The sequence below is a fragment of the Mus musculus genome, chromosome 19 (assembly GCF_000001635.26).
Source record: "Mus musculus strain C57BL/6J chromosome 19, GRCm38.p6 C57BL/6J".
Lineage (NCBI taxonomy): Eukaryota > Metazoa > Chordata > Mammalia > Rodentia > Muridae > Mus > Mus musculus.
The window spans coordinates 21800685-21825182 of record NC_000085.6 but is presented as its reverse complement, the minus strand read 5'-3'; the positions used below and the strand labels follow the sequence as shown (position 1 = coordinate 21825182).

The 24498-nt window shown below is 44.2% G+C and overlaps 1 protein-coding gene across 2 annotated transcripts in view; it reads right to left on the bottom strand.

Annotated features, from left to right (window-relative positions):
* Positions 1-24498, bottom strand: part of Cemip2 (cell migration inducing hyaluronidase 2) — an 80021-nt gene that overhangs the window by 33178 nt on the left and 22345 nt on the right. For both annotated transcript variants that reach the window (NM_031997.4, NM_001033759.2), the window contains 10 exons: positions 23152-23321; positions 17636-17824; positions 15745-15914; positions 13207-13416; positions 12767-12972; positions 12563-12632; positions 9624-9752; positions 7172-7260; positions 1264-1395; positions 58-93 (listed from right to left, as the gene is read on the bottom strand). In NM_031997.4, the coding sequence (NP_114386.3) occupies positions 58-93; positions 1264-1395; positions 7172-7260; positions 9624-9752; positions 12563-12632; positions 12767-12972; positions 13207-13416; positions 15745-15914; positions 17636-17824; positions 23152-23321 (1401 nt within the window). The remainder of the gene's footprint in view (positions 1-57; positions 94-1263; positions 1396-7171; positions 7261-9623; positions 9753-12562; positions 12633-12766; positions 12973-13206; positions 13417-15744; positions 15915-17635; positions 17825-23151; positions 23322-24498) is intronic.

Genomic DNA, 24498 nt, shown 5'->3' with positions numbered 1-24498 from the left:
ACTAAGGATGGTTTTACCTTAAAGCTTTAAAATAATCAAATTAAAGCCGTTACAAACCTGGCAAAGGTCAGCCCCTTTCCGTTATCTGCAAATCTGTAAGAGGGAAAAGGTGAGAATTTGTCTAAGTGATCAGGAAACATGGGAGAGGCAAGTCCCTCGGTGTGTGACCATGAAATCCCGGATTCCTGATGCTCAACTCTGCAACCACACAGCAGTCCAACCTCCCGTCAACAAAGTACCATCTCCATGAAAGTGCCAAGTTCAAATACTGACATTGCCAACTGTGACCTGGTTCTCAGGCCCTTCACCTCAGTTTTCTCATCCATAGATTGAAATAATGATACATTTCTTATATGATTCTCGAGAGAATTAAATATACTAAACAATTGCAGGTATTTGAATAGTATCTGGAACTTACCATATAAAGGTACTAGCTAAAATGTGTTTTTAATCTTTATTTTTAGAAAGAATTATATCATACTCTTTGCTTCACAACTTCTCAGTCTGAGAGGTATGCCTTCCCTACAGATTTAATACAACGTTAAATTTGGGGGTGAACATGGTCAGAGAAAAATCAAAACTTTTTTTGCTAGACCTTTGAACAGTAAAACTGAACTCAGAATGCAACAGGCCTCTCTCTTAAAATCATTCAAGTGGAAAAAAAACAAGCAAGATGCTTCCTGCCTCCAGTAACACACAAGTCGGCAGGCGTATTAAGACAGAATTAGACAACTTTCATTTTGAGAGGAGTGGAAAGAAGACAGGACAAACTTTACAGTGTTTCCAAAAAGAACAACAATAAAAATCAAAACCCTGAGGCAGTTTCAAAGTCTCTATTTAGCCCTCTGGCATAAACAGTGTTTGGTTAGAAAAAGGCTAAATTCTGGCTTTCTGGTCGACCTACAGAAGGCCTCTCAGGTCACTAGACAAGTTCATTTCCATCAAAAGCTCCAGAATAAGAGAGATCCAAACCTCTGCAGTAACGTTCATCCTCAGAGCCCATCCAGTCCGTTAATACTAATAAAGTAATTCCAGAGACTACAACTGTATCTTCGTTCTACTCAGTTAAAAAAAAAAATCCAACTGGTTGTGGTGGCCCTCACTGCTGACAATACTTATAAAGATCTGTTCAAGGTCTTGTTACACATCAAGTTCAAGGCCAGCCTGGGACACCTCAGGCCCTGTCTTCAAAAATCTAAAAATAAAAAACTTAAAAATAGCCAGCAGTGTCGGCAGATTATTATCTCTGTAGATGACACTCACGCTGAATTCTGAACAATAATATCTCCTCCTCTGACCCAGGCTCCGTTGTCATTGTTCTTAAAAGCAATGAGCCTGTCGATGATGGCTGCAACGCGTGGCTTCTCAGGGTCTGCATCCTGATGGGGCCGAAACCTGTGGGATACAAAAGTACTCTGTTAAGAACTGAAACTAGGGCTGGTGAGATGGCTCAGTGGGTAAGGGCACCTGACTGCTCTTCCGAAAGTCCGAAGTTCAAATCCCAGCAACCACATGGTGGCTCACAACCACCCGAAATGAGATCTGATGCCCTCTTCTGGTGTATCTGAAGACAACTACAGTGTACTTACATATAATAAATCTTTAAAAAAAAAAAAAAAAAAAGAACTGAAATTAGCAAAAGAAATAGAAACTATCTATGTATATACATGCTATGGTCAAGAGGAAAGATTCAAGTTGGGCCAACATAAACAAATCAAAAAAATTAAGATATAATTTAATTAGTTATAGTTCACATACTCAAAACAATTACATTTATTTACATGTAAATTTCCAGGAAAAAAATCCTTTTGTGTATTCTTAAAAAGTCAATGTATAGAGTAGGTCTACCTGAGGCACAGCCAGCAGAGACAGGACCCTACCATAACTGTCCTCTGAGAGGCTCCACCCAGCAACTGACCAAGACAGATGCTGAGACCCACAGTGAAACTTTAGATGGAGCTCACGAGGTCTTGTAAAAGAGTTGGGGGAAAGGATCGAGGGACCCAAAGAGGTTAAGGACTCTACAGGAAGACCAATAGAGTCAACTAACCTGAACTCTTGAGAGCTCTCAGAGACTGAACCAACAACCAAAGAACATGGACAAGCTGGGTCCCGCACCCCCCACACACACCCACATATATACACATATGCAGCAGAAATGCAGCTTGGTCTTCATGTTGGTCCACCCATAACTGGAGTGGGGGCATACTCTAACTCTGTTCCTTGCCTGTGGATCCTGTTCCCCTAGCTGTGCTGCCTTGTCTGGCCTCAGTGGGAGAGGTTGTGCCTAGTCCTGCAGTAATTTGAGGTACCGGGGTGGATTGGTACCCAGGGGGGCCTCCCCCTTCTCAGGGGTAAAGGGAAGGTGGGAAGAGGCTCTGTGGGGGGTGAGGGGGGACTGGGATTAGGATGTAAAGTAAATTAATTAATTAATTAATGGAGAAAAAAGTCAAGAGTGCAGAAGGCTTCTGTAAAAACAGGCACACAGAAAGATAACCATATGTATACCAGGTACTTCAATGCATCTTCTCCAATTCTTGTTACATATTCCTAATATAAATTCACTATGAAAATTAACCATATATTTCAACATAAATCTATACGAATTATGTTGTTGAATTATATGCTGTTTCGATGTTTTTAGCTAGAGAGACGAATCTAAGTTCAGTAGATAGCTTGGAAATGCCTAAACCTGAAAAGACTAACTAAATTATTTATTACAAAGACAGAATTTCTCACATTCTTCATTTAACATTTATAAGGACCTTGGTGAAAAAGTAAAAAACTGGTCACATGATAACTCGACCCCACAAAGACAGGAGAAAAGATAAAGAGCCAAATTTTTAAAAATGATAACTAAGAGTTTCAAAAATCAATTCATTGCACTGAGTTTTTCAATAACACATTAAGGATCCTTTGTACGATGCTGTGAGCCCAGTGCTCAAACTAGCCGCCATGAGAGAAGTATCTTTGTAAAATGAGAACCCAGCCCGGGGGGCCTCAGGCCTGTGAGCTGCACATTCTATATCAAGCACTACACTCTGTACCAAGCAAGTCACTGGAGAACAAGAAGTGAGGTGAGAAGGAGGGAAATGGAACAGGTCCAAGGCACACACATGCCCCTTGGCTCAATAAGCATGGGAGGTCAGCAAAAGCAGGAAACCGTGTGATCCGATCTCCGCTATCCACCAACCTCCCACCCCTCCCAGCATATCCCAGGATGACATTTGCTGAATGGACTAGAAGGGAGGCTCCTTGTGGGTTTCTGATAGATGCTGATGGCACAGACTGGAATGGGAGCATCAGGGATGAAGAGGATGATGTCTACCCAAGCCCAGTGCCCTAACTAGCTCAGACTGAAGAGGTAAAAAGCCTTGCACAAAGTTGTTACAGCAAGTCAAACAAGGAGAGCCACGGGAAGGAGCTCTGTAATGTTCTAAATTAGCGGGATCCCCAACCTTCCTTCTGCTGCGGCATTTTAATGCAGTTCCTCATGTTGTGCTGACCCACAACCATAAAATTATTTCACTGCTACTTCACAACTGTAATTTTGTTACTGTTATAAATTTTAATGTAAATATCTGATATGTAGAGTATCAGCTATGTGACCCCCACCTCACCAAAGGGGTCATGACCCACAGGCTGAGAACCACTACTCTAAATAAAGACACACAGATATTATAATGCAACATGTGACCCCCTGCTGCAGCCCCCTCATCTCTTCTGAGCATCTCTATATAGCCCAATGACTGATCATTTACACCAAAGCTGGGTCCTCAATTTCAGCTTTTTCACTGGTATTTAGAAAATGCAGTTAGGGGCTAGCAAGATGGCTCAGTGGTTAAAAGCACTGTCTATTCTTCCAGAGGACCTGGGTTCAATTCCCAACCCCCACATGATGGCTCACAACCATCTATAACTCCAGTTCAAGGGGATCTGATAACCTCTTTTGGGTTATGAAGGTGGTACACTAACACACATATAGACAAAACATCATGATGGTTAATTTCTTTAAGATTTATTTTATTTTTATTTAAGTGTATGTGTGGTCCTGTGTCTCTGTGTATATATATACACAAAACAAGTGCCCATAGAGGCTAGATGCTGGAGGTACAGGTGGTTGTGAGCCACCCAACCTAGGCTGTGAACAAAACTCCTGTCCTCCGAGAGCTGCAAGCGCTCCTAATGGTTAAGCCATCTCTCCAGTCTCTCGGTTGTTAATACTGCTGACAACTTAGTGGGATTTAAATCACTATAGAGAGACATCCCTAGGCATGTCTGTGAGGAAATTTCCAGACTGGGTAAACTGAGGTAGGATGGCCCACCCTAAATGCAAGTGGCACCAGTCTGTGAAAGAGTCAGCCAACACCAGTGTTCCTCTCCCTCTGACTGATAACTGTGGATTCTCTGTGCTCAGCTGCCTCACAACCTGGCCACTCACTGAGCCTTCCTTCCCTGCCGTGATATCCCTTCTCAAAGTATAAACAAAAAAAAAAACCCTCCCCCCTCTCCAGTTGCTTCCTGTAAAATATTTGGTCATAGCAATGACAAAAATAACTAATACAATCACCTCCCCTGATTTGAATGTACTAATTAGTTATAATGCACTGATTGGCTACCATGCCTCACCCTACCCCTTTTAAAAACTTCTTTATGAAATTCCCCAACTTCTAATGAAGTTTCCCAATCTTCAAATTCCCACTGTTTCCCATCTTGAGGACTCTGATAATTGGTGAGTCAGCTTCCTCTCTGAGGAACGGGATGAGTGTATCTGCTAGATCCCAGGAGCCCGGTGTTCAGCTCACAGCCTGATTTATTTATTACTCATTTGTGTCCTGTCATTTTTACTCATGTCTGGGTTGCATGAACACACGTGGACATAGTCTGCACACTGCTCCACACATACATACAGCTGCCAACTATCTAGTCATTCCCCTTCTATAATTAGCTCTGAGGTTACAGCTTACTAATGGAGTCTAGTTCCTTAGTATGTCTGCATTTGAAAACTGGTAAGAGAACTCAGAGTATGAAGGAATAATTACCATTTTCATAATACGTACAGGTTTATCTAGTAACAAACTTCTGAAGCCATAATGAGGAGTCCAGTTACAATGTCCACAGCCTCTTAATATACTTATTCCTCCATCCATGTACATACTATATACAAACATATAAAGTACATAGCGTGGCCTTTGCATACATGCATACAAACATGAGGGAACAAACATGTGTGGAGGCAGGATGCTCCTGTCAGCTGGTTTCCTCACTCACGACTCACATTAGTTTCATGACAGGGTCTCTCAGTGGACCCGGTGCTGCATGATTCAGCTGGACTCTGTTCAGCAATCCCAGGACTCCCCTTACCTCTCCTGGCACCTCGCCTGCCTTGTAGGGAGGTTGCACTGACATCTCACACTTGTGACGCAAGCCCTGAGCCAGCTCAGCCAGCAGGCTTAGATAAGTTCTTTCAAGGCAGAAAAAGAAGCCAACTGTTTAACAGTTTTTCTGGCACGAACTCATTGAAACTACCAACTATAAAAAACCTTTTTAAAAGCAGGTGTGACCAGATTTGGTAGCTCCTTCCAGTAATCCCAACACTTGGATGCAGAGGCAGGCAGGCCCTGTGAGTTCTAGACCAGACTGAATTCCATCTTGAGTCTAGTCTCATAACAAACATAATAAAAAATACACGGGCAACTTTCCAATAGCAACTTTGTAGGGGTTTTTTTTGTTTGTTTGTTTGTTTGTTTTTTTTGGCGGGGAGGGCGGGGAGATTAGGCCAATATGCTAATTTTATTTAGTGCTAACTTGATATACTTGATATAAAGTAGAGTCAACTAGAAACAAGTAACCTCAACTGAGAAATTTTCTAGATCAGACTAGTCCATTGGCTTGTCTGTGGGGCATGTTCTTGATTGCTAAATGAAACAGGAGGGCCCAGCCTACTGTGGGTAGCACTATCCCTAGGCAGGTAGAAAGCAAGGGAGAGATCCAGTAAGCAATAGCATCCCCACAGGGTCTCTGCATCAGAATCCTGCTGTGAGCCCCTGCCACTGCCTCCCTCAGTTAGGATGTAGCCTGTGAGTTGAAATAGGCCCTCTCCTCCCCAAGTTGCTTTTTATTACATGGCGTTTTTCATCACAGCAACAGGAAGCAAAGTAGGACATCCAATATTCTTGCTTCATAATTTTATTCTCATCTAAGTGGTCCTCCTTAAGTTTTGGCCCATTTTTTTGGCATCCCAGGTTCATCACCTTGGGGCCTTAAATGTTCCCTGATCACTGCTCACTGCTCTCGAAGGTTTCATGCTTAACTTGACCTTCGGGGTCCTGTGCACAATTCACTATGTGGGCTTTGTCCGGCTTCTCCTAACCTCATCTCTCAACAGTGTAAGGCGAGTCCTGCCTTGCACATTAGATCCGATCCAGCCACCTTTAGTCTGGCTCCTGCTTTATTCCCTTAACAACTGGGCCGGTCATGTGTCTTTCCTACATCTAGCAAAAGCCTTTGCAATGTATCTCCTTTCAACTTCATGATCCAGTCAATAAACGTGAAGTACAGAAAAACAGTATGTTCCTGGTTGCTACTGAGTGTGACTTCAGGTTGCAACATTGACCAGAACACTTTCTATGCACCTGAGATGCTTTGTGTACTTTGGCTGAGAAAGAGAGAGAGAAAGAGAGAGCGCCGTAACACTGGCCCACATTCCAAACACGTTATGTGGTTACATGGGAGAGTAACCCAGCCCGCCAGGAGGTTAACCTGAGGCTACCAAGGAGAACTAGAGCCAGCTTAATCTGGGATCATTCCCTTGAAACAAAACCCAGTGCTCTACCACATCTGCGCGTTCACTGTAATTCTATACGCTTAGGTTTCGGGGAATGACTTGTTTTTCAGGGAGTGAGTCTTTGTTCTCAAATCTGAAACCGTTGTTACCCTTTCTCTTTCTGTTTCTCTCTGTAACTCGCTCTCACAACCATCTCCACTGTGAAAGAGGAACAAGGAAGCCATCAACTTCCTCGGCATTTCAGAAAGATAAATGCCTTTATGTGAGCTTACAAAACTTCATCTACATATGCTGCCATCAAAAAGCACCCCAGGTGCTCGAATGCAAATGATCTCCCCCTGAAGGTTAAGCCTAGGTGTACAATGAGGAGAAAACAGACCCTACCTTGCACTGTTATCCAGGCAGAGGTACTCCCTTGGGTCAGATGCACTGGCGTTGGTCGTTTTGACACCTTTGTCCACAAATAAACCAGCCTGAAATACACAAGGGGCTAAAGTGAAAATGGATCCGAAGGTACATCCACATGCATAAGGAGCTGGGAGAATACATCTCGGCTTCTCATTTCACCCAGACCTGGAAATGGGGGGCTGGGGGGAAACAGTGGCAGGGGAGCAAAGGGGCCATGAAAAGTGATATTTTTAGCTTATCCATCTGGCCATTCAACAACCATTTAGTGTACACTTAATGTTTTACATGGTGATTAGCCAAAATATATATATATATATATATATATATATATACACACACACACACACATATATATATACATACATATATATATATACATACATATATACAGACACACACATATTCATTCCCTGGCAAAATGAGACCTAGATGCAGCTTCCTCGGGGCTGGGAGAGGACGTCAGACTACATGATGCCAAAATTCTCGAGGCAGGGAGGAACGGAGAAACGCCATCCGTCATTCAGGAGGAAAATGAAATGACCCAGGTCCCTCCCAAGCAGAGAGGTGACAGCTCAGTGTAACTGATGAGCTCTCTGGGGCCAAGAAAAGAAGCTTAGATAGCCTTGATTAGGTCAAACACGGAATGAACTAGTTGTTGAATTCGCTGAAATAGAAATGGAGAAATCAGGCAAGGATTTCCATTTTGAATGTTTTAATGCATTCATAAAACACTAAGGTATAACCCTGTAAACAGCCATCTCAACATGGTAGCTGACCTGGGCTAGGTGAAGATTCAGCAAGCCTTGCATGCAAAGCCACAGGGGCTGGTCTAAGTGCACACGTGCATGATGATTGATCCCGACATAGCATGCTTCTTTTTACGACTCCAAAGGTTCAATTTCCTTTGGTTATAAAATATTCCGTATAATCGTTCCCAAATTTAACAAATTAAAACCTAATTATACCCTCAGATTTAATACTCTTACAATTAGTGAGATAAGTGAGTGTGTTGTCAGGGCACATGACACCAAGAATTAATTAGAGATAGTTTCCACATCACAAATATAATTTTGAAAAATTAAAGATTTTTTTTCCCTTTGAGATGCTACTTTCTAAATATTAGTCTTAGTCAATTACTCAGCTCACAGCAATAACAGCAGGTTTTTCTTGTCTCAGTTCAAGGAATTCAGTTTCTTGTAACACTTAGATTCAAATGCTGTATATGCACATTGTGTGGGGGGTGCGGGGGAGAATGAATCTGTACGCACAATTACAAAGGTCAGAGCAGAGCACCAGCTATCTTGTCTATCACCCTCACCATATTCTTTTGAGACAGTGTCTCTCCCTGAACCTGGAACTAGGCTGGTAGCCAGCAAGCACCGGCCATTCCTGACTCTGCCTGCACCTGCTCTATGGTTACAAGTGAACACAGCCACAGCGGTGCACACAGCCACAGGTGCACACAGCCACAGGCACACAGCCACAGTGGTGCCCACAACCACAGGGGCACACAGCCACAGGTGCACACAGCCACAGGTACACACAGCAACAGGTGCACAGCCACAGGTGCACACAGCCACAGGTGCACACAGCCACAGGTGCACACAGCCACAGGTGCACACAGCCACAGTAGTACACACAGCTGCCTGCTCAGGTGCTCCTGCTTGCACAAGCACCTTGCCGACTAAATCATCACTCTAACTCCAACACTCTGCCCTTTAACGATCATCCATAGATATGGTAGCTGGAGTCTGATTTGAGTCAGATCACGGGAAAGGATTTAATGATCCATATACAATAAAGAGACTGAAGTGACTTAAGAACAGGAAATGGACCATGGATACTCATCATGATGGAAGGGAGGAGGAGTAGCAAACATCACAGAAACTGGAGGTTCTGAAGGGCCTTTATGTGACCTAAATTAAGTATAATGTTCTTAAATAGTATTTCACCACTGAAATACTTAGTGGTAGCAGTAAATGGCCAAAGGACACTCAGCCAGCACTGTGGAGAGAAGCAGGTAAGTGAAGAAGGAAGAAAAGCCCTAAGTCCCAGATATGTGTCCTGTAACAGGCACAATCCTGGAAACTTGACACTGAAGACGGGAAGGAGGGCAGAAAAGGAAGGCAGGCAGGTGGGCGGGTGGGCAGCAAGGACAAGAGAGAAGGTGAGGACTGACCATCAAGCCTACGAGAGATTTAAACAGATCACACATGCAAGTGCATACACTGCCTTGGGATGCTGTGACTATACCGGCCCTTGACAGATGTGGGCTGAAGATCTGAAGAACCGGCCACCAGAACCCTGAGCCAGGTGAAGATCTGCTCATTATAAATTGCTACTCTGTCACTGCTGCACCAAGAGGACGAAGGGATCGTGGAAGCGAAATCCACCCTGTGGAAACACGCACTTCAATTCAGAGGCCTACCTTAAAATTTGAATGAACCCTGTTGTTATAAAATATCCCCAGCGGAGTGAGTTCTGGCTTCTCCAGGAGCTGCAGCCCACTGGACTCCCCAGTTGGTTCCTTGTGGAATAAATACCATATTCCAGCATCCTACAAATGAAAAGGAAAGGCCATTAAAAACATTATTTAAAAAAAGAAAAATTTATGTACAAAAAAGTGGGCTTCATTATGACATTTATATGTATATACATATATATACATACACACACATATATATGCCTCGCTCACATCCATTCTATCGGATACCTCTGGCCCACCTCCAAGCTCCTCCTCTTCCCCATCTCCCCCATAAACAGTTCTCCTCTGGTTGGATATTATCTACACAGACACACATTTGTCTTCCCCGTTTCCATTCCTTGTCCCACCTTCCTTCCTCCCATAATAGACTCCCTCTTTCCAACTCCTTGGAGTCCCCTCCTGCAACTTTTATGTCATATATACATATGTTTATATTATATCCAGATTCTGAATATGAGAGAAAATATGCAACATTGACCTTCCATATATGTAAAGCCTCAGTTTTTATGAGGCCTCCATGTGAAACACCCTCCTAAGCTGCAACAAATGTTTTTCATTGTTGGAGGTTCGGAACTGAATGCAAAAAGTTGCCCACATTATATAACCTCCCCGAGCGGTTATATCTGGTTGTGTTTCAAAACAAATAAGATTTTGCCTGCAGGATGGGACAAAAGACATAGTTGGCAAATACCCAAGCTGAACTTTCCCATCACTATGAAGTCTGAAATGTTATGCAGAGGAGAGCCCTGCTTGCCTTCTGTATGACCAGGACGGCACAGCCCTTAAGCAATGTGGTTTTTCATGTTTACCTCTGAACCTGATCAATAGATGAGTCATGTCTATTAAACAACTGTCTGCTGGCAGACAGAGCTCACTGGCTTCTTTCAAACAACTCCAATGCCCTTCCTGTTCTCGGGCAAGCTTGTGCCAAAGGGAGGCGGGGTGCGGGGGACGCCACATGTATGAATCAGGGTGCTGTCTCTCAGAGTGGACCCTGTCTGCTCCACTGCAGGACTACTGGCCCTAACAGGAGCAGAACAGCTTAGAAGTTTCTGACATTAAAAAGTGAGACATGAAAGCAGAAATAAAAGTTCTTAACTCAGTCTTATTTTTTATTTGTAACTGAATTAATAATTAGCTCTGTGAAGGACAACACACTCTAGAACATAGACAAGGCAGCTTTTAAACTTAAATATATAGTATAAAAAGATACATTGGTATGAATTCAGCATATCTTCATTTACTATATACTCATGTGTAATAAGACTATTGTAAAGTATCTCACAATGTAGTGGGGGGAAAGATCATTAAAGAAAAACATATGTAGTATCCTGTTAGTTGTTACTAAAGCCCTTTAGGGACACAGAGGAGACATGAAGTGTGAGAGGTATACATAACTACACACCCAAATGACTGTAATGTCAACATTTTTCCATGATCAGAGTTTACGAATGGGTCTTAATAAAAATAAACTGTTTTGAAAAAACCATTGGCCACCTCAACATTTTGGATGCAATTCAGACAGCAAAAGGAAACATGAAGAAAGGGCTTGAGAACACATCCCTGCAAAGAGAGGGCAGAGCCAGGCTTCCAAAGATGCCGAGGCCTTGGGGGATGAGGGCGTAGAGGCGCACGGCAGCTGTCTGCTGTTAGGCTCCGTCCTGTCTAAACAGGTAACGGCAGCTTTATGAAAGGCAGTGTCGAGGTGTGACGAAATGGCTTCGTCGGCTCTGGTAGAACCCCTGCCAAATGCTGGCTTTACTGAAGCCGTTTTTCTAGAGAGACAACTTCAAGAATGACCAGGCACGAGACATATTCAGTATTCTTGCTCAAGATCGGAGGACTTCTCACAGCTTTGCCCCAGGCTTTTAGGGACTGTTTGCATCTGTTCTCCTCTGTGGTCCTAGCTCCTAGCAAAGCTAGGAGGAAGTAGTGTTCTGACAGCCTAACTTTCCAGTAAGAAACGGTGAGAACAAACCCACACAAGCTCCTTGGAGCCAATAACTGAAAAATCTAAATCACCCACTGTCCAGTGCCTGCCCAGTCAAACGGCAATCTTCAAACGTGGAATCCTTCATGTGTAAGGACAATCGCTGGTGTCGGTTCAGCGGCTACACCGTGATGCCTGTTCCTGGTTTACTCAAGGCAGGTCGCCTCTTACTTATTTCTCAGAAATGATGTTCCACATTAACAGAGCAAATGACCGTGATGTGTACATACGTTACAAACAGTAACTATTTTAAGTTACTGCATGTTCAGAGACCGGCACTGTAATTTTTCAGCCCAGTTACAATCTAGATGATGTCATTAAAAATTCATTTATATAAATCAGTAATTTTGAACTACACTTAACGGTAAGGATAAATTACCCCATGGACAATCTTTACCATTTAAAAATAATATTTGGTTCTCTTGGAAATCATTCTCCTGCGTGTGTATGAGCCTATTATTTGTCTGCCTTAAACAAATCACAGCTGAGGTTTCAGCCTGCTTTATCAAGATGTCCCTAAATGTAACTAATTCCTGCAAAAAGATGTGTTCCCTGGCCAGAGTGACACAGTATTCTACACGCTGACGGATTTCCACAAAGCCATGGAAAGGTGGAAGTGACGTGCTGCCTGTCCACCACTCCATCTCGGGGATGCCATTATCCTGGAGACTGCTCACCTCTGTTCCTGCGTTTGCTGCCTGTCTCTAGATCCATAGCTCCTAACCAGCCAGGACTTAGAAGGAAGGCAAGAATCATCTCAATTACCTCCTGCTCTCAATGAGACAGAACCAGAAAACAGGATCGAGCCTGGGTTTGCGAGCATCTAGGACATCATACCTGGATAAGCCAGAGCTGTCGCAAGTGCGAAGAGAACCAAAACAGTGTGATTTACCTGTGAGCCTGCAGCTGCGTTATTGATCAGGTGGTTGTTGGGGTGGGCAATCCAGAAAGTTGAAACAGCCCTGCAAGACATTGTTGAGGGTGACTTAAAACATTCTTCACAAAACCCCTGTCTGTTAAAATCTCCCCAGCAAGAACTTTCCAAATAGCCTAAGGCCTTGACCACCACACAATACCCTGTCCACTAATTACTCACATGCAGTCTGTGGTAGGCACAGGGACGTAGTTTCCAAACACTCCATCACGCATGACGGTGCACATGGAGCTGTTCCTGTCCGTTGGGAGGAGAGTGCCCGGCTTGGTAAGAAGCCCCAAGTTATGATACAAAATATTTCGCTGTTCAACACCATCTTCCAAAAAGAAGCAATGACCTAGTGTGTCGAAGCCAATGGTGTCTTTGATCTGCAGAAATGTAGGGGCATAAAGTCACTAGACACAAGGCCACTTGGGGTTTCCGGGATAAGTGATTATAAGATAATTTAGGTGATTTTAAAAAGACTGGGCTTCTACAGAAAGGAAAAGGATATCTTTGGTAAGAGAAGGCTACAAAATGGCATGTGGTCAGTCACGAGCATCAAGGAGAGCAAACACTTCAATGAAAACTGCTGCATGTCAACACAAGGTGAGGCTACTTACTAGCAAGCCACTGGTCCCGTGCACGGTGATGCACCTTGAAAAGCTGTGATGAACAGACAGGCCATCCACAGACGCTGGCTGGCTGTACCCTCCTTTAGAATCTACATCTCCACACAGGTGAAAATGCACAGGATACCGGCCCATATGCTGCTGGCCCATGTGTTTCAATTCCACATAAGAAAGATGGACTGAAGTAAAATTCTTCTCTATCTGCAAGACAAAATGAATCCTTTTCAGGGCAGGAAAGAAGCAAGGAGGGGGCACATGTAGCATTTAAACAGAAGGTATCCATGGAGAAAGTATGACGGTTTGGGGGTCAAGTTGGTAAAATGTCTGCCGTGCAGATATAAGGATCTGAGCCCAATCTCCATCCCTGTGTTCATCCCTGTGTCCATCCCTGTGTAAAGAGATAAGGGAGGGAGGTAAGGGTCTGTGATCCCTGAACTGAGAAGGCAGACACAGGCAGACTCATGGGGCCTGATGGCCATGGTCTAGCCTAACCTCTGAGTCCTAGGTCTCAATGAGACCCAGCTTGAGCATAGGACACATAGGTGGACAACTCCTGAGGGATGTCTTCTGCCCCTGCACATATGCAACACACACACACACACAAACACACACACAACACACACACACACACACACACACACACATACACACAAGTGTACCCGCAGCCCCACACAAACATCATACACTCCTACACAAATGTATCAATAAAATAATAACATCTCCTCCTTTGTCTTTTACCAGAGCCTCACTTAACAATGAAGCACTTTGGGGGCTAGAGATGTAACTCAGCAGTGCTGTTTGGTTGGCTTGTGTGAGGCCCCCCAGTTGGATTCCCAGCTATGAAAACAGGAAAAATAACAGGAAATAATTCTTTATATAGGTACTTGTTTCAAAGAGCCATGGGACTAACTTCTAATCAGAAGTAAAAATGAGATCAGGAAAATCACAAACTGGATTTCCCGGAGGGGGAACGACAGGAGAGGACAGGAGCTACGGGGTAGAGTTGGGTTCGTTTCCTTTCCGTTTCTCCAAGAAAGCCTTGCCGTGCAACCTGGCCTGGCCTGGTAGTCACTATGTAGCTCAGGCTGGCCTCATGGTCGTCCTTACAGGAACCCACCTTCCTCAGCATTGCAAGTCCTGGGACGACAGGTATGTGCCACTACACCTGGCTATGTTTTTGCTGAAACTGGGCAAGACTCAACAATGTAAACAAGGCTACAGCATTATAAAGTCACTGCTGAACTGAAACTATCAGAATCCAAGGATACACTTTAGCCCATAACCACAGGCCATCATCCACAGCGAAAAAGACCAAAATCCTAACTTTAGTAGAAGGTGACTTCTCAATGCACACTACTTTTGAACCACCATGAAGCCAGGATAATTAATAAATCAGAGCAGAGGCTGGCTATATTTTGGTCATTGAGAGTCTTCTTTCATCTTTATATCCTCCACCACAGCTAGATAGCTACTTACTTCTAACTCTTTACCAGTGTTTAGTTTGTGGAAACTCTCTTTAAAAATTCCCCTACAGGGGGAAAAAAAAAATCCCCTATGATACAAAGTTGAAGCGCTCTCGGTACTTCAAACACTGGATTTTTCAATCATATAATTGAAAATAATGCAGGGATGCTGGCTCAGCATTTCTGAAGCCAGCGATTCAGAAGCGAATATGCAAAGATCACCCAACACAGAAAGGGATCTCAGACAGTCTGCAGACCAGACCCAATAACCGGATACAGAGTACAGCCTACTGCATGGTGAGTGTTTGTCATTTTAAGGAATAGAATTCTGCACACAGTAATTTTTACAGGACCAGATTTGGACTGTGCATATTAGTACTGTCTATGCTTTAGTAATATCAAGTTCTTTTTTGTTGTTTTATTTTGTTTTGTTTTTTTGTTTGATTTTTCCAGACAGGGTTTCTCTGTGTAGCCCTGGCTGTCCTGGAACTTACTTTGTAAACCAGGTTGGCCTTGAACTCAGAAATCCGCCTGCCTCTGCCTCCCGAGTGCTGGGATTAAAGGCATGTGCCACCACGCCCGGCTGTAATATCAGGTTCTTAAGAAGCCCAGAGCTCCAGAGAAGTGGCGGGCATGGCTATCAAGCTCTTCGTGGTGCTCTGTGCGACTGGGCTCTTTCCACTACAGTGAGTTAATAATTGTTCACAGAATAATTCATAAGTGAATGAACTACAGTCCAGGCACAACTTACTTCTTATTTATTTGTGTGTGTGTGTGTGTGTGTGTGTGTGTGTGTGTGTGTGTGTGTGTGTGAAAGACAGGGCCTCACATAGCCCAGCCTAATATAGTAGTCAAAGTTAGCCTTGAACTCCTTGATTCTCTAGGTTCAGCCTCCCAAATGCTTGGATTATAGATATATACCATTACACCTGGCTATCTTTTAGTTTAGCTAAATGTACGTCTTCTTTTTTATCTCACCCTGCCTAATTCCACCACTCCAAAGTTCCTCAGCACCTTAACTATTTCCAATGAGGTTTCAGAGAAGCCATCAAATCCTTTTACCCACCATGACGTGTCCCCCAAAGGTGTCATAATCGAAGAACTGGCAGTGATTTTCTGCATAGCATGAATCCTCCATCTCTCCTTGGATCACAATGTTGCGGGTGAGAAGTCCAACCTCAGCTCTCATGTCTATCCCGTCTATGATCTCACCGACGTGCAGGTACTGGGGGATCTCTGGTGATGCGGATAAAGGACAATGTGAGAACAAATAAAGGAAAACCCCATGCCAAAGGGCGTTCTTCCTCATTCAGCAAGCTCCACGCATTACCTAACACCTCTAACACCTCAGGATGACAGCCTCCCAGAAGCAGGGATCTTGAAGACAGTCTATTCCAACTGCCTACCCAAAGCCTGAACCTCAGGCTGCTGCTCTCATCCCCAGGCGGGGTCAGAGACCTTGCTCTGCCCTCTGCAGCATCCCTCAGTAGTTAGGACTAAAGATCTGGGACCGGTCTCACACTTTTTCCCTACTTCCTGCCATCATCCTGCAGCCACCTCAAGGACGCAGGAAGAGCCAGATGCCAGGGGTCTTAGAAACAATCGCTGTTGCAGCTCCTGCTACGGTGTGTCACTTTGAGCTTCTACTCCACACTAAGTGATCAACATCTGCACACCAATCGATGGAAAGCCCATCTTTTCCTTCCTACTGACTGTCATTTTGTTGTTGTTTGTGTGCATGTGTGCGTGCGTGTGTGTGTGTCTGTTTAAGTGTGTGTGTGTGTGTGTGTGTGTGTGTGTGTGTGTGTGTATGTTTATTTTTCAAGACAGGGTTTTCTCTGTGGAGTCCTGGGTGCACTGAAACTCACTCTGTAAGCAGACTGACCGTGAACTCACAGAGATCCGCCTGCCTCTGCCTCCCCAGTGCTGGGATTAAAGGTGTGGGCCACCACCACCGGGTTACTACTTACTGTCTTTTAAATATCTACCTTTCCTGGAAGTTTATAAGCAATTTAAAGGAAGTTTGTTTTCTCCCTCTGATGTTTTTCTCTTAAACTCAGGAAGAAGAGAGGGACTTTCCACAGACAATACTGATGGATGGTATGGTATCATTGTAACTCGGGATTTTCCTCTTATTTTTTGGCAGGTGCCGGGGATTATCAAAAGAAAGAAAACTGGAAAACTGAATAATACATAGAGGGAAAGCAAATGCCAACTGTAAACTCAGCATTCCACTTAACTAAAACACAAAAATTTCAAGCTTCAAGGTTCTTTCCTCAAAACAAGCAAGTACTTTTTGAAGACTGTCGGTAGTTTTTGATTCTTAGCGGCACAGTATACGTGCGAAGAAGCCAGAAAACACATAATGTGTGCCGAAGCCCACAAGCCAAACCTGTCCCAGGCGGCTTTGGACAGGACCGATGTAACAGGTATAGGAGTAGAAATGAGAACCTGGCAGAACTCATTCCCTCATAGCTCCTAGTAAGAATGTCTTTGTGAACTGCTCTCTTGCAAAAACTGTATAATTCACCATTACAGTAGGAGATAAAGCCTAATGAAAAAGTTCTATATGACTAAAGATTCCTTTTTTTTTTTTTTTTTTAGCTAAGCAAGTAGGAACTCAAAAAATACTTTACTTATGAAAGACTAATATTAAAAGATTAGTTGTTAGGCCAGTTTACTATTATCTGACAGTAAAAAATTAGTCAAAATCTAGAATGGATTTTAGGAAACCAGTTTGCCTGGTCCTCGTCTTTACCTGCTACAGCGCAGCAGTGGCACAATCGCTGCGTGTAAGGGTGGCATTCTCTGCGCCACCCCTGGAATCTAGCGATTGGCGCCCTCACCACTAAGACCGTCAGTAGTATCCACACTGACACGGGGTGATGGGAGAAAAGACGACAGGAAACAGATGCCAAGAAAAGCGTGTTTCCCAAGGTCAGTGAGGAGTCCTCTACCTTTGACTTTGACCTGAGAACGGCTGCACTCGGGGCAGCGGAGAAGAGTTAGCTCCTCTGCTTGGTACATGGAATAGTCGGTGCTGGCCACCACAATTCGGTCTCCAGCTTCCCAAGTGCTGACGTCGTCCAACAGGTGAAGCTTCACTCCATCCGCAATGTCCACCCGGAAGCCTGAGAGGGAGATTCCTGCACAAACAAACGAGCAGGCATGAACACGAGGGTTTCCGTACATCAACTATACGTGCACATTACCTGATGTACAAAGCAAATGCTAAAATAAATTCCACTCGGAAATTCTTTTCCTAACGCCAGCCACGTGCTGGTCAGTGGTCTCTGAATGATAAAAATGATAAAATAGGGATTCTGGCCCCTAAAGAAAGAGAGGCCATTCACGATACAAATTGTAACATCAGTGAACTATTCCTTAGAATTCTGAAGATTCGCAGTGTGGGCATCCTCTTCTCAGTCGAAAAACTCAAAAACCGTGCCCTTCCCCATATTCACGTGTGCCAGGAACACGTCACACTTGAACAGAAGTAACCAGACACAGAACAGGTTTGAAAGAAATGTCCAGTGGCTTTATTTGGCCCGAGTCATCAGAAGTGACAGGACTTTGGTGCACCGACCATTTCTGTACCAGGAATGAAAGTCCAGTGCCTCATCCCTGTGCCTCTGTGCATGCCTTATTCATTTCCTCTTTGAATTTATAAATAATGGAAATCTATTTTTCAGAGTTCTGGAGACTGGAAGGAGCAAGGTGGAGGCACCAGCAAACTCACTACGAGCTGGCCTTCTCGTGCATGCCACCTTCCCTCTTCTCTCTCGGTTCCACACAGTGGAAGGGCAAACGTTTGTGCTCTTTACTTGGGGTGCGTTTCCGCTCTTGTTAACAAATGACCATGTGTTTATAAAATGAGAGACTGTTGGGGGGAAAGCTCAGTGGGTAGAACACCACCCTAACACATGACAGTGCCTGGATTTATTCCCCCCAGCACCTCAATCCGAGGTCACAAGAAGTCTTTAGAGACCCTCCACAGCATCCTTGCTGGAAGTAAGTAACCTCCGCTCTGGGCCCGCGCAAAGGCTGGAAGGATTTATACCTTCCTCACCCTTGCAAGGGTTAACAACGAAGGCAGCAGCATCCTACCTACCCCTTGTGTATTCCACTTCTCTTCTTCACGGTGCAGGTGACTGGTGTCTGCTGAGTGGATAATTAACCATTTTGATGCTCTGTGCATGACTGTGATCTGTCTACCTTAGCTCCTTGGGGGCTGATGTGTTATAAATTACGAAAAGTTCTGACTGCTGATGGGTGGTAGAGTGGTTTGAAGGCGAATGGCCCCTGTGTGCTCCCACATCTGACTACTCGGTTCCTATCCTAGTCGGTGGAACTGTTTGGGAAGGATTAGGTGTGGAGATGTGTCACAGACTTTGAGGGTTCAAAAGCCTATGCTATGACCAGTTAACTCTCTCTGCCTTGGGGTTATATCAAGATGGGAGCTCTCAGCTCCTGCTCCAGCCTGCCTGCCTGCCCACCATGATGGTCATGGGCTCTATCTAACCCTCTGAAACAGGGAACCCCAGAGTAAGTGCTTCACTTTTATAAGTTGCCTTGCCACAGCGTTTTATCATCGTAACAGTAAAAAAGTGACGAAGGCAGGTGGTCTCTCAAATATCGCCTGTGACAGTCACGGCTGGTTCGTAATCAGCATGAGAACTGGATCAATAATCCAGCTTCTCTCTGGCTTACACTTTTGGGTTTTTTTTGCATTTGAATCAGGGTTGAAATACATACTGTTCCCACAGTATTTGTGGCTAAAAGAAGTCAGCAACAAAAAAGCTGATGTCAGGGAAATGTGAAGAGAACAGAAGACAGCTTTACAAAAGTAGCAGACATGGGAAGCCCTCCTCTTGAAAGATCTGTGTGGAATAAATCCTTCTCCAGCACCATCCTACTTCCCAAGATGCCGCTGACTCAACTGAAGAGAAGAATACATCTACTTGGGCTGGGAAGGTAAACAGACGGAACATGTGGGTGGGTAAAGAGCAGGAGTAACATGGATGACTCACAGACTTGGTCAATTGCCAGGTAAAACCTAACCTGGCCAAGTCATGGAGTCTGCTCCTGGAGACTAGGGTGTCCTGCCTGTGTCTTTTCTGCACAGAATGCACGTGTATGCACATATGCAAACACATCCACACATAAAAGTAAGCTTTATGTATAGTCTCAGTATGTTTCTTGGAGTCATACTTACTACCATAAATAACTCCAGTAACTAGAATAGATTTTTTGTTTAAAACATATTTTGATTGTTTACAGTGAAATTGTAAACCTCCTTCCAAAAAAACAGAAGCAGGCAATTTAAGAACAAAGGTCATCAGAAATCCTAGACCAAAAAAATCACTACCCTAAATCTGAGGTTTTATAAACATATAACACTCCGTAAAAGGGAGCAATGAGAAGATATTCAATTTTTTTCACACTAAATTTTAACACTTTTATCCCAAGATATGATACTAAATAAGTAAATTTTGATTTGAAAGGACACTAGAATTTATTTCTCAAAAAAAAAAAAAAAAAAAAAAGTCAGAAAGGCCTTGGGACTGTTTTAGAGTTTAATAACTTCTCAGTTTTTTTTTTTCTAGGTTTAGGAGAAATTCCTGCTTACTTCGATAATCTCCTGACGCCTTTCACTCAAGTAAGAAAAGGAGGAAGTTCAGTCTCCTGCTTCCAGCTGAGAATTCCCACCCCTTCCAGGAAGCAGGAAGCCCATGGCAGAAGGCAGGGGTTCCCCTCTTCCAGAAGGGAGCAGCCAGTGTGAGTGGTCCTCTCTCACACAGGAAAAGCTGACTCAAAGCCCAGCTGTCGTCGACTCCAGCCTGGAACTTTCCTGGAGACAGGACCATTGAACACACTCTGGACCAAACTGCAGCGAGGGCCTGGGCTGAGCACCTGTGCCTGTCGGGGCTATGGGAGCCGGAAGCAGGGCTTGGCCAGCTTCTCCATCCATCACAGACATCGCTTCCTCTCCTTTGCCTCCCAAGCTGCTTAGAAACGATACACGGAACCTTCCTGTCACACCTCAGAGATTCCTTTTCCTTGGGTTTTGGTTTTTGATATTTTACTTATCTTTATTTCATGTGTATGGGTGTTCTGCCTGCAGGTCTGACTATGTGACGTAGGCATGCAGTGCCCACACAGGTCAGAGAGAGCACCAGATCCTCTGGAACCGGAGTTACGGACAGTTGTACCTTGCCATGTGGGTGCCGGGAACTGAGCCAGGGTCCTCTGGAAAAGCACCAGTGCTTTCATCACTGAGCCATCTCTCCAGCCCCTCTCTGATTTGTTTTAAAGAAGAACATTGTGTTTAATCACAACCATACACAAGACTTTTTATAACCCAAATCATGTTTGTGCAGCATTAGCCTATCATCAGTGTCTACATACACGACTACACTGAAAACCTCACATTTGATACATTGTTGATACGTGTGACACATTTGATACATTGTTGATACATGTGACACAGTTGATACATTGTTGATAGGTGTGACACATTTGATACATTGTTGATCAATGTGACATGCCCTACGTAGCGCTTCTCTTCTTGTCCTCAATCTTCAGATGAGAAGACTGAGGTTTAGGAAGTGAATCGAAGCCTATGATCAAAGAGGAAGTAAAAGAACCAGGGTGGCATCCCAGGCATTCTGTCAACAATCCAAATTAACAAACAATTGGTTTGCTACACTGATGAGCAGTCCTGGGTAACTGCAGATGCAGGAAAGCCCTTAATTTTGCTCAGATCACATTAATGTGGGTATCAGACTTGCTTGGAAAAGACAGTTGCTGAACAAACATAAATAGGAAGGAGCCGACCCACAACTCATGGGGGGGGGCGGGGAAGCCCTGGCAACAAATAGGTAAATTAAGAAATCCCAGAGTCAGACACTCCTTGAATACCCAATGCTAAGCACTAGTCAAATAAATCAGAGCAGCCAGGGCTACACAATGAGTTACAGGCAAGCCTGGGCTACAGAGTGAGAGTCTACTTAAAGAAAAACAAATATTTGTTAGGATTGCATTACAATAAAAACTTATACTGAAGAAAATTTAAAGACTCAGGGGCTAGAAAGACAGCTTAGAAGGAAAAAGGCACTCGCCATCAAAGCTGATAACCTGAGTTTGATCCCTGGGTCCCACATGGTAGGAAAACTAACTCTTCTGCACATACAGGGACACAATGCTAAATGAAAGAGAGAGAAACAGAGAGACAGACAGACAGACAGACAAACGGACGGAGAGATTAAAGAATTAAGATACCTGTTTTAGGAGCTTGAGAGATGGCTCAGCAGTTAAAAGCACTTGTTGATTTATATAAAGCCTGGGCTCAGTTTCCAGCACCCTCATGGAGGCTCACAACCACCTGTAACTCTAGTCCCAGCGGATCTGATGCCCTCTCTGGCCTTCTCAAGCACTAGGCACACATGTGGTACACATACACACATCAGCATTCACACACATACACACACAATAGAAACAAATCGCTTTGTTTCTAAAAATAACTGACTTAGGAAACCGGGTCAAAAAATAGAAAGGTCAAATGTTAAAATCCGATAATATTGTAAGCTGAAAAGAAATCTCTGAATAATATGGCTAAAATTAAGTTTTATTTTATATTGTTTTTGTATTTCCCATTTGTCCATAAGAAACAGTTAGGTAGATTATTGGGACATGGCTGCATGATGACATGAGTCACAACGAAGTAACAAGGTAGGGGATTATTTTCCCTCTGCATGTGGCCGAAGGCAGCATTTGCTGTCACGCCTCCCGTGAGAGTCTAAGCATACCATCATGCTAAGCCACTGCACACCATGCAGATCAGCTCTGCTGGTCAATGGCAAAAAAGAAACCATTTCTATTACTTGTGTAAATTACTTTTCTATTGCTATAATAAAATACCCTAAGGAAAGGGATTTTCCCCCCCATCATAGGTTGAGGGTACAGTCTATCATGGTGGGGAACACAAGGCAGCAGGAGCTTGGGACAGCTGGCCACACTGTGCCCACAAGCAGAAAGGAGAGAGGGATGAATCCTGGCCTCAGTTTACCTTTTCCCTTCTATTCTGGACAGGGAAGGTGCCGCCCACAGTGGGTAGGTCTTCCCACCTCAGTTAACCTTGTGAGCTAACCCCTCACCCTCCCGAATGCCCCGAAGACAGGTGACTGTATCAAGCTGGTAACCAAGACCGCCCAGCATCCTACTTAATTAAACATTACGACTCAGGGTTGAGCACACAGTCCAAGTATCACTGTGTCAACTAAAATAGATCAGTAGCTCGTCTAGACTTCTTGAGTCTACAAGACTTAAGTATAGTAGGGAAATCAGTTTCAACTTCAACTAGCTGACAAATCCACCGAGACAGACAAACTGACGTTTGGGCAGAGTGAAACCACACAACCACTTGTCACAGTACTTCCACGTGTCTCACAGGGTTTAAACAACCTTGGCCTACCTTGACTCCATTCACTGTAGGCTGTCACAGAGAACTTCTGACCGTCCAGGGTGTAGAATTCTCCTTGAGCCAGGGCCTTCCCCCCAGTGCTATGGTTTTCATAGTTTCTCACAGATTCATTGCAGGAAGAACTTCCACCATCGATGACACCAACTAAGGCCCAAGCTTGCCTATAAGGAAGAAACAGCAAGCACAGCTGGTCATTTGTCATAGAAATGACCCAAACCCCAGACGCGAATATGGTGGGAGGCTGGTGTTGAACATCTGTATTTCATCTTTCACTTTTCCCATGAGGCTGCACTCCTAAGCTTTTGCTAAAGTAGCTGACCGCACAGAAGCAAATACACCTGGCTTTCAGAAACTTGATTTTCCAGCTTTCTCACAGGCGAGACAGTGACAACTATGGTTTCCGTTAGTCATGGACTTCCTAGACACACACACGAACATAGGCCAATCTAGTTATAAATCCTTGTGTCCCTTACAATGGCTGTCATGTGCTCTCTTGTAGGGTCTGGTATAGGGTCTGGTGGTTGTGGTTGAGAGGGGATCTTGGGCAACCCAGGCTAGCCCTGAACGCATTACGTCGTTGAGAGTATGACCTTACATTCCTGACCCTCTTGCCTCTGGAGCCACGCTGCTGGGACTGTCATCACACCTAGGTTCTCCATTTGTTTGGTTGCTTTCATTGTATTACTAGGGATAGAACTCACAGCCTGAAAACTAGAAGAACTCATTCTATACCTGAATGTGCAGGTAGATAACTCAGCACTGAGCTGAACGGTGGCTCTCAAACCTTAGCACCAGAAAGACTGGAGGGAAGAACTGTTAAACCAGACCTCTTCCCCACTCCCTTGCCACCACAGCTTGGGAATCGGAGGATCAAACTTCTGCATGTCTAGCACATTCTCCAGTGATGCTAAATGATGCTACTAAGCATACTATGAGAACCCTTAAGGTTTAGGGGGAGGGCGAGATTTGGACAATTATAAAGACCTGAGGACAGATTCCCAGCATAAAGGCACAGTCCAGCGGCACACAACTGTGATGCTGGTGTCGAGCAGCAGACAATGGGCAGATCACTAGAGCTTACTGGCTAGGTAGCTTAGGCAAATCTATGAGCTCCAGGTTCAATGGAAGATGCTGTCCCAAAAAAAGATGAGATGGAGAACAATTGAGGGAGACACTAAAGGTTTTCTAAGGGCCTACACACACACACACACACACACACACACACACACACAAACACACAAGCGCACACACATACATACACACACAAACAAGCACACACATACACATAACACAGACACACATACTACATAGACACACACACCTCTAATTTAGAAATCA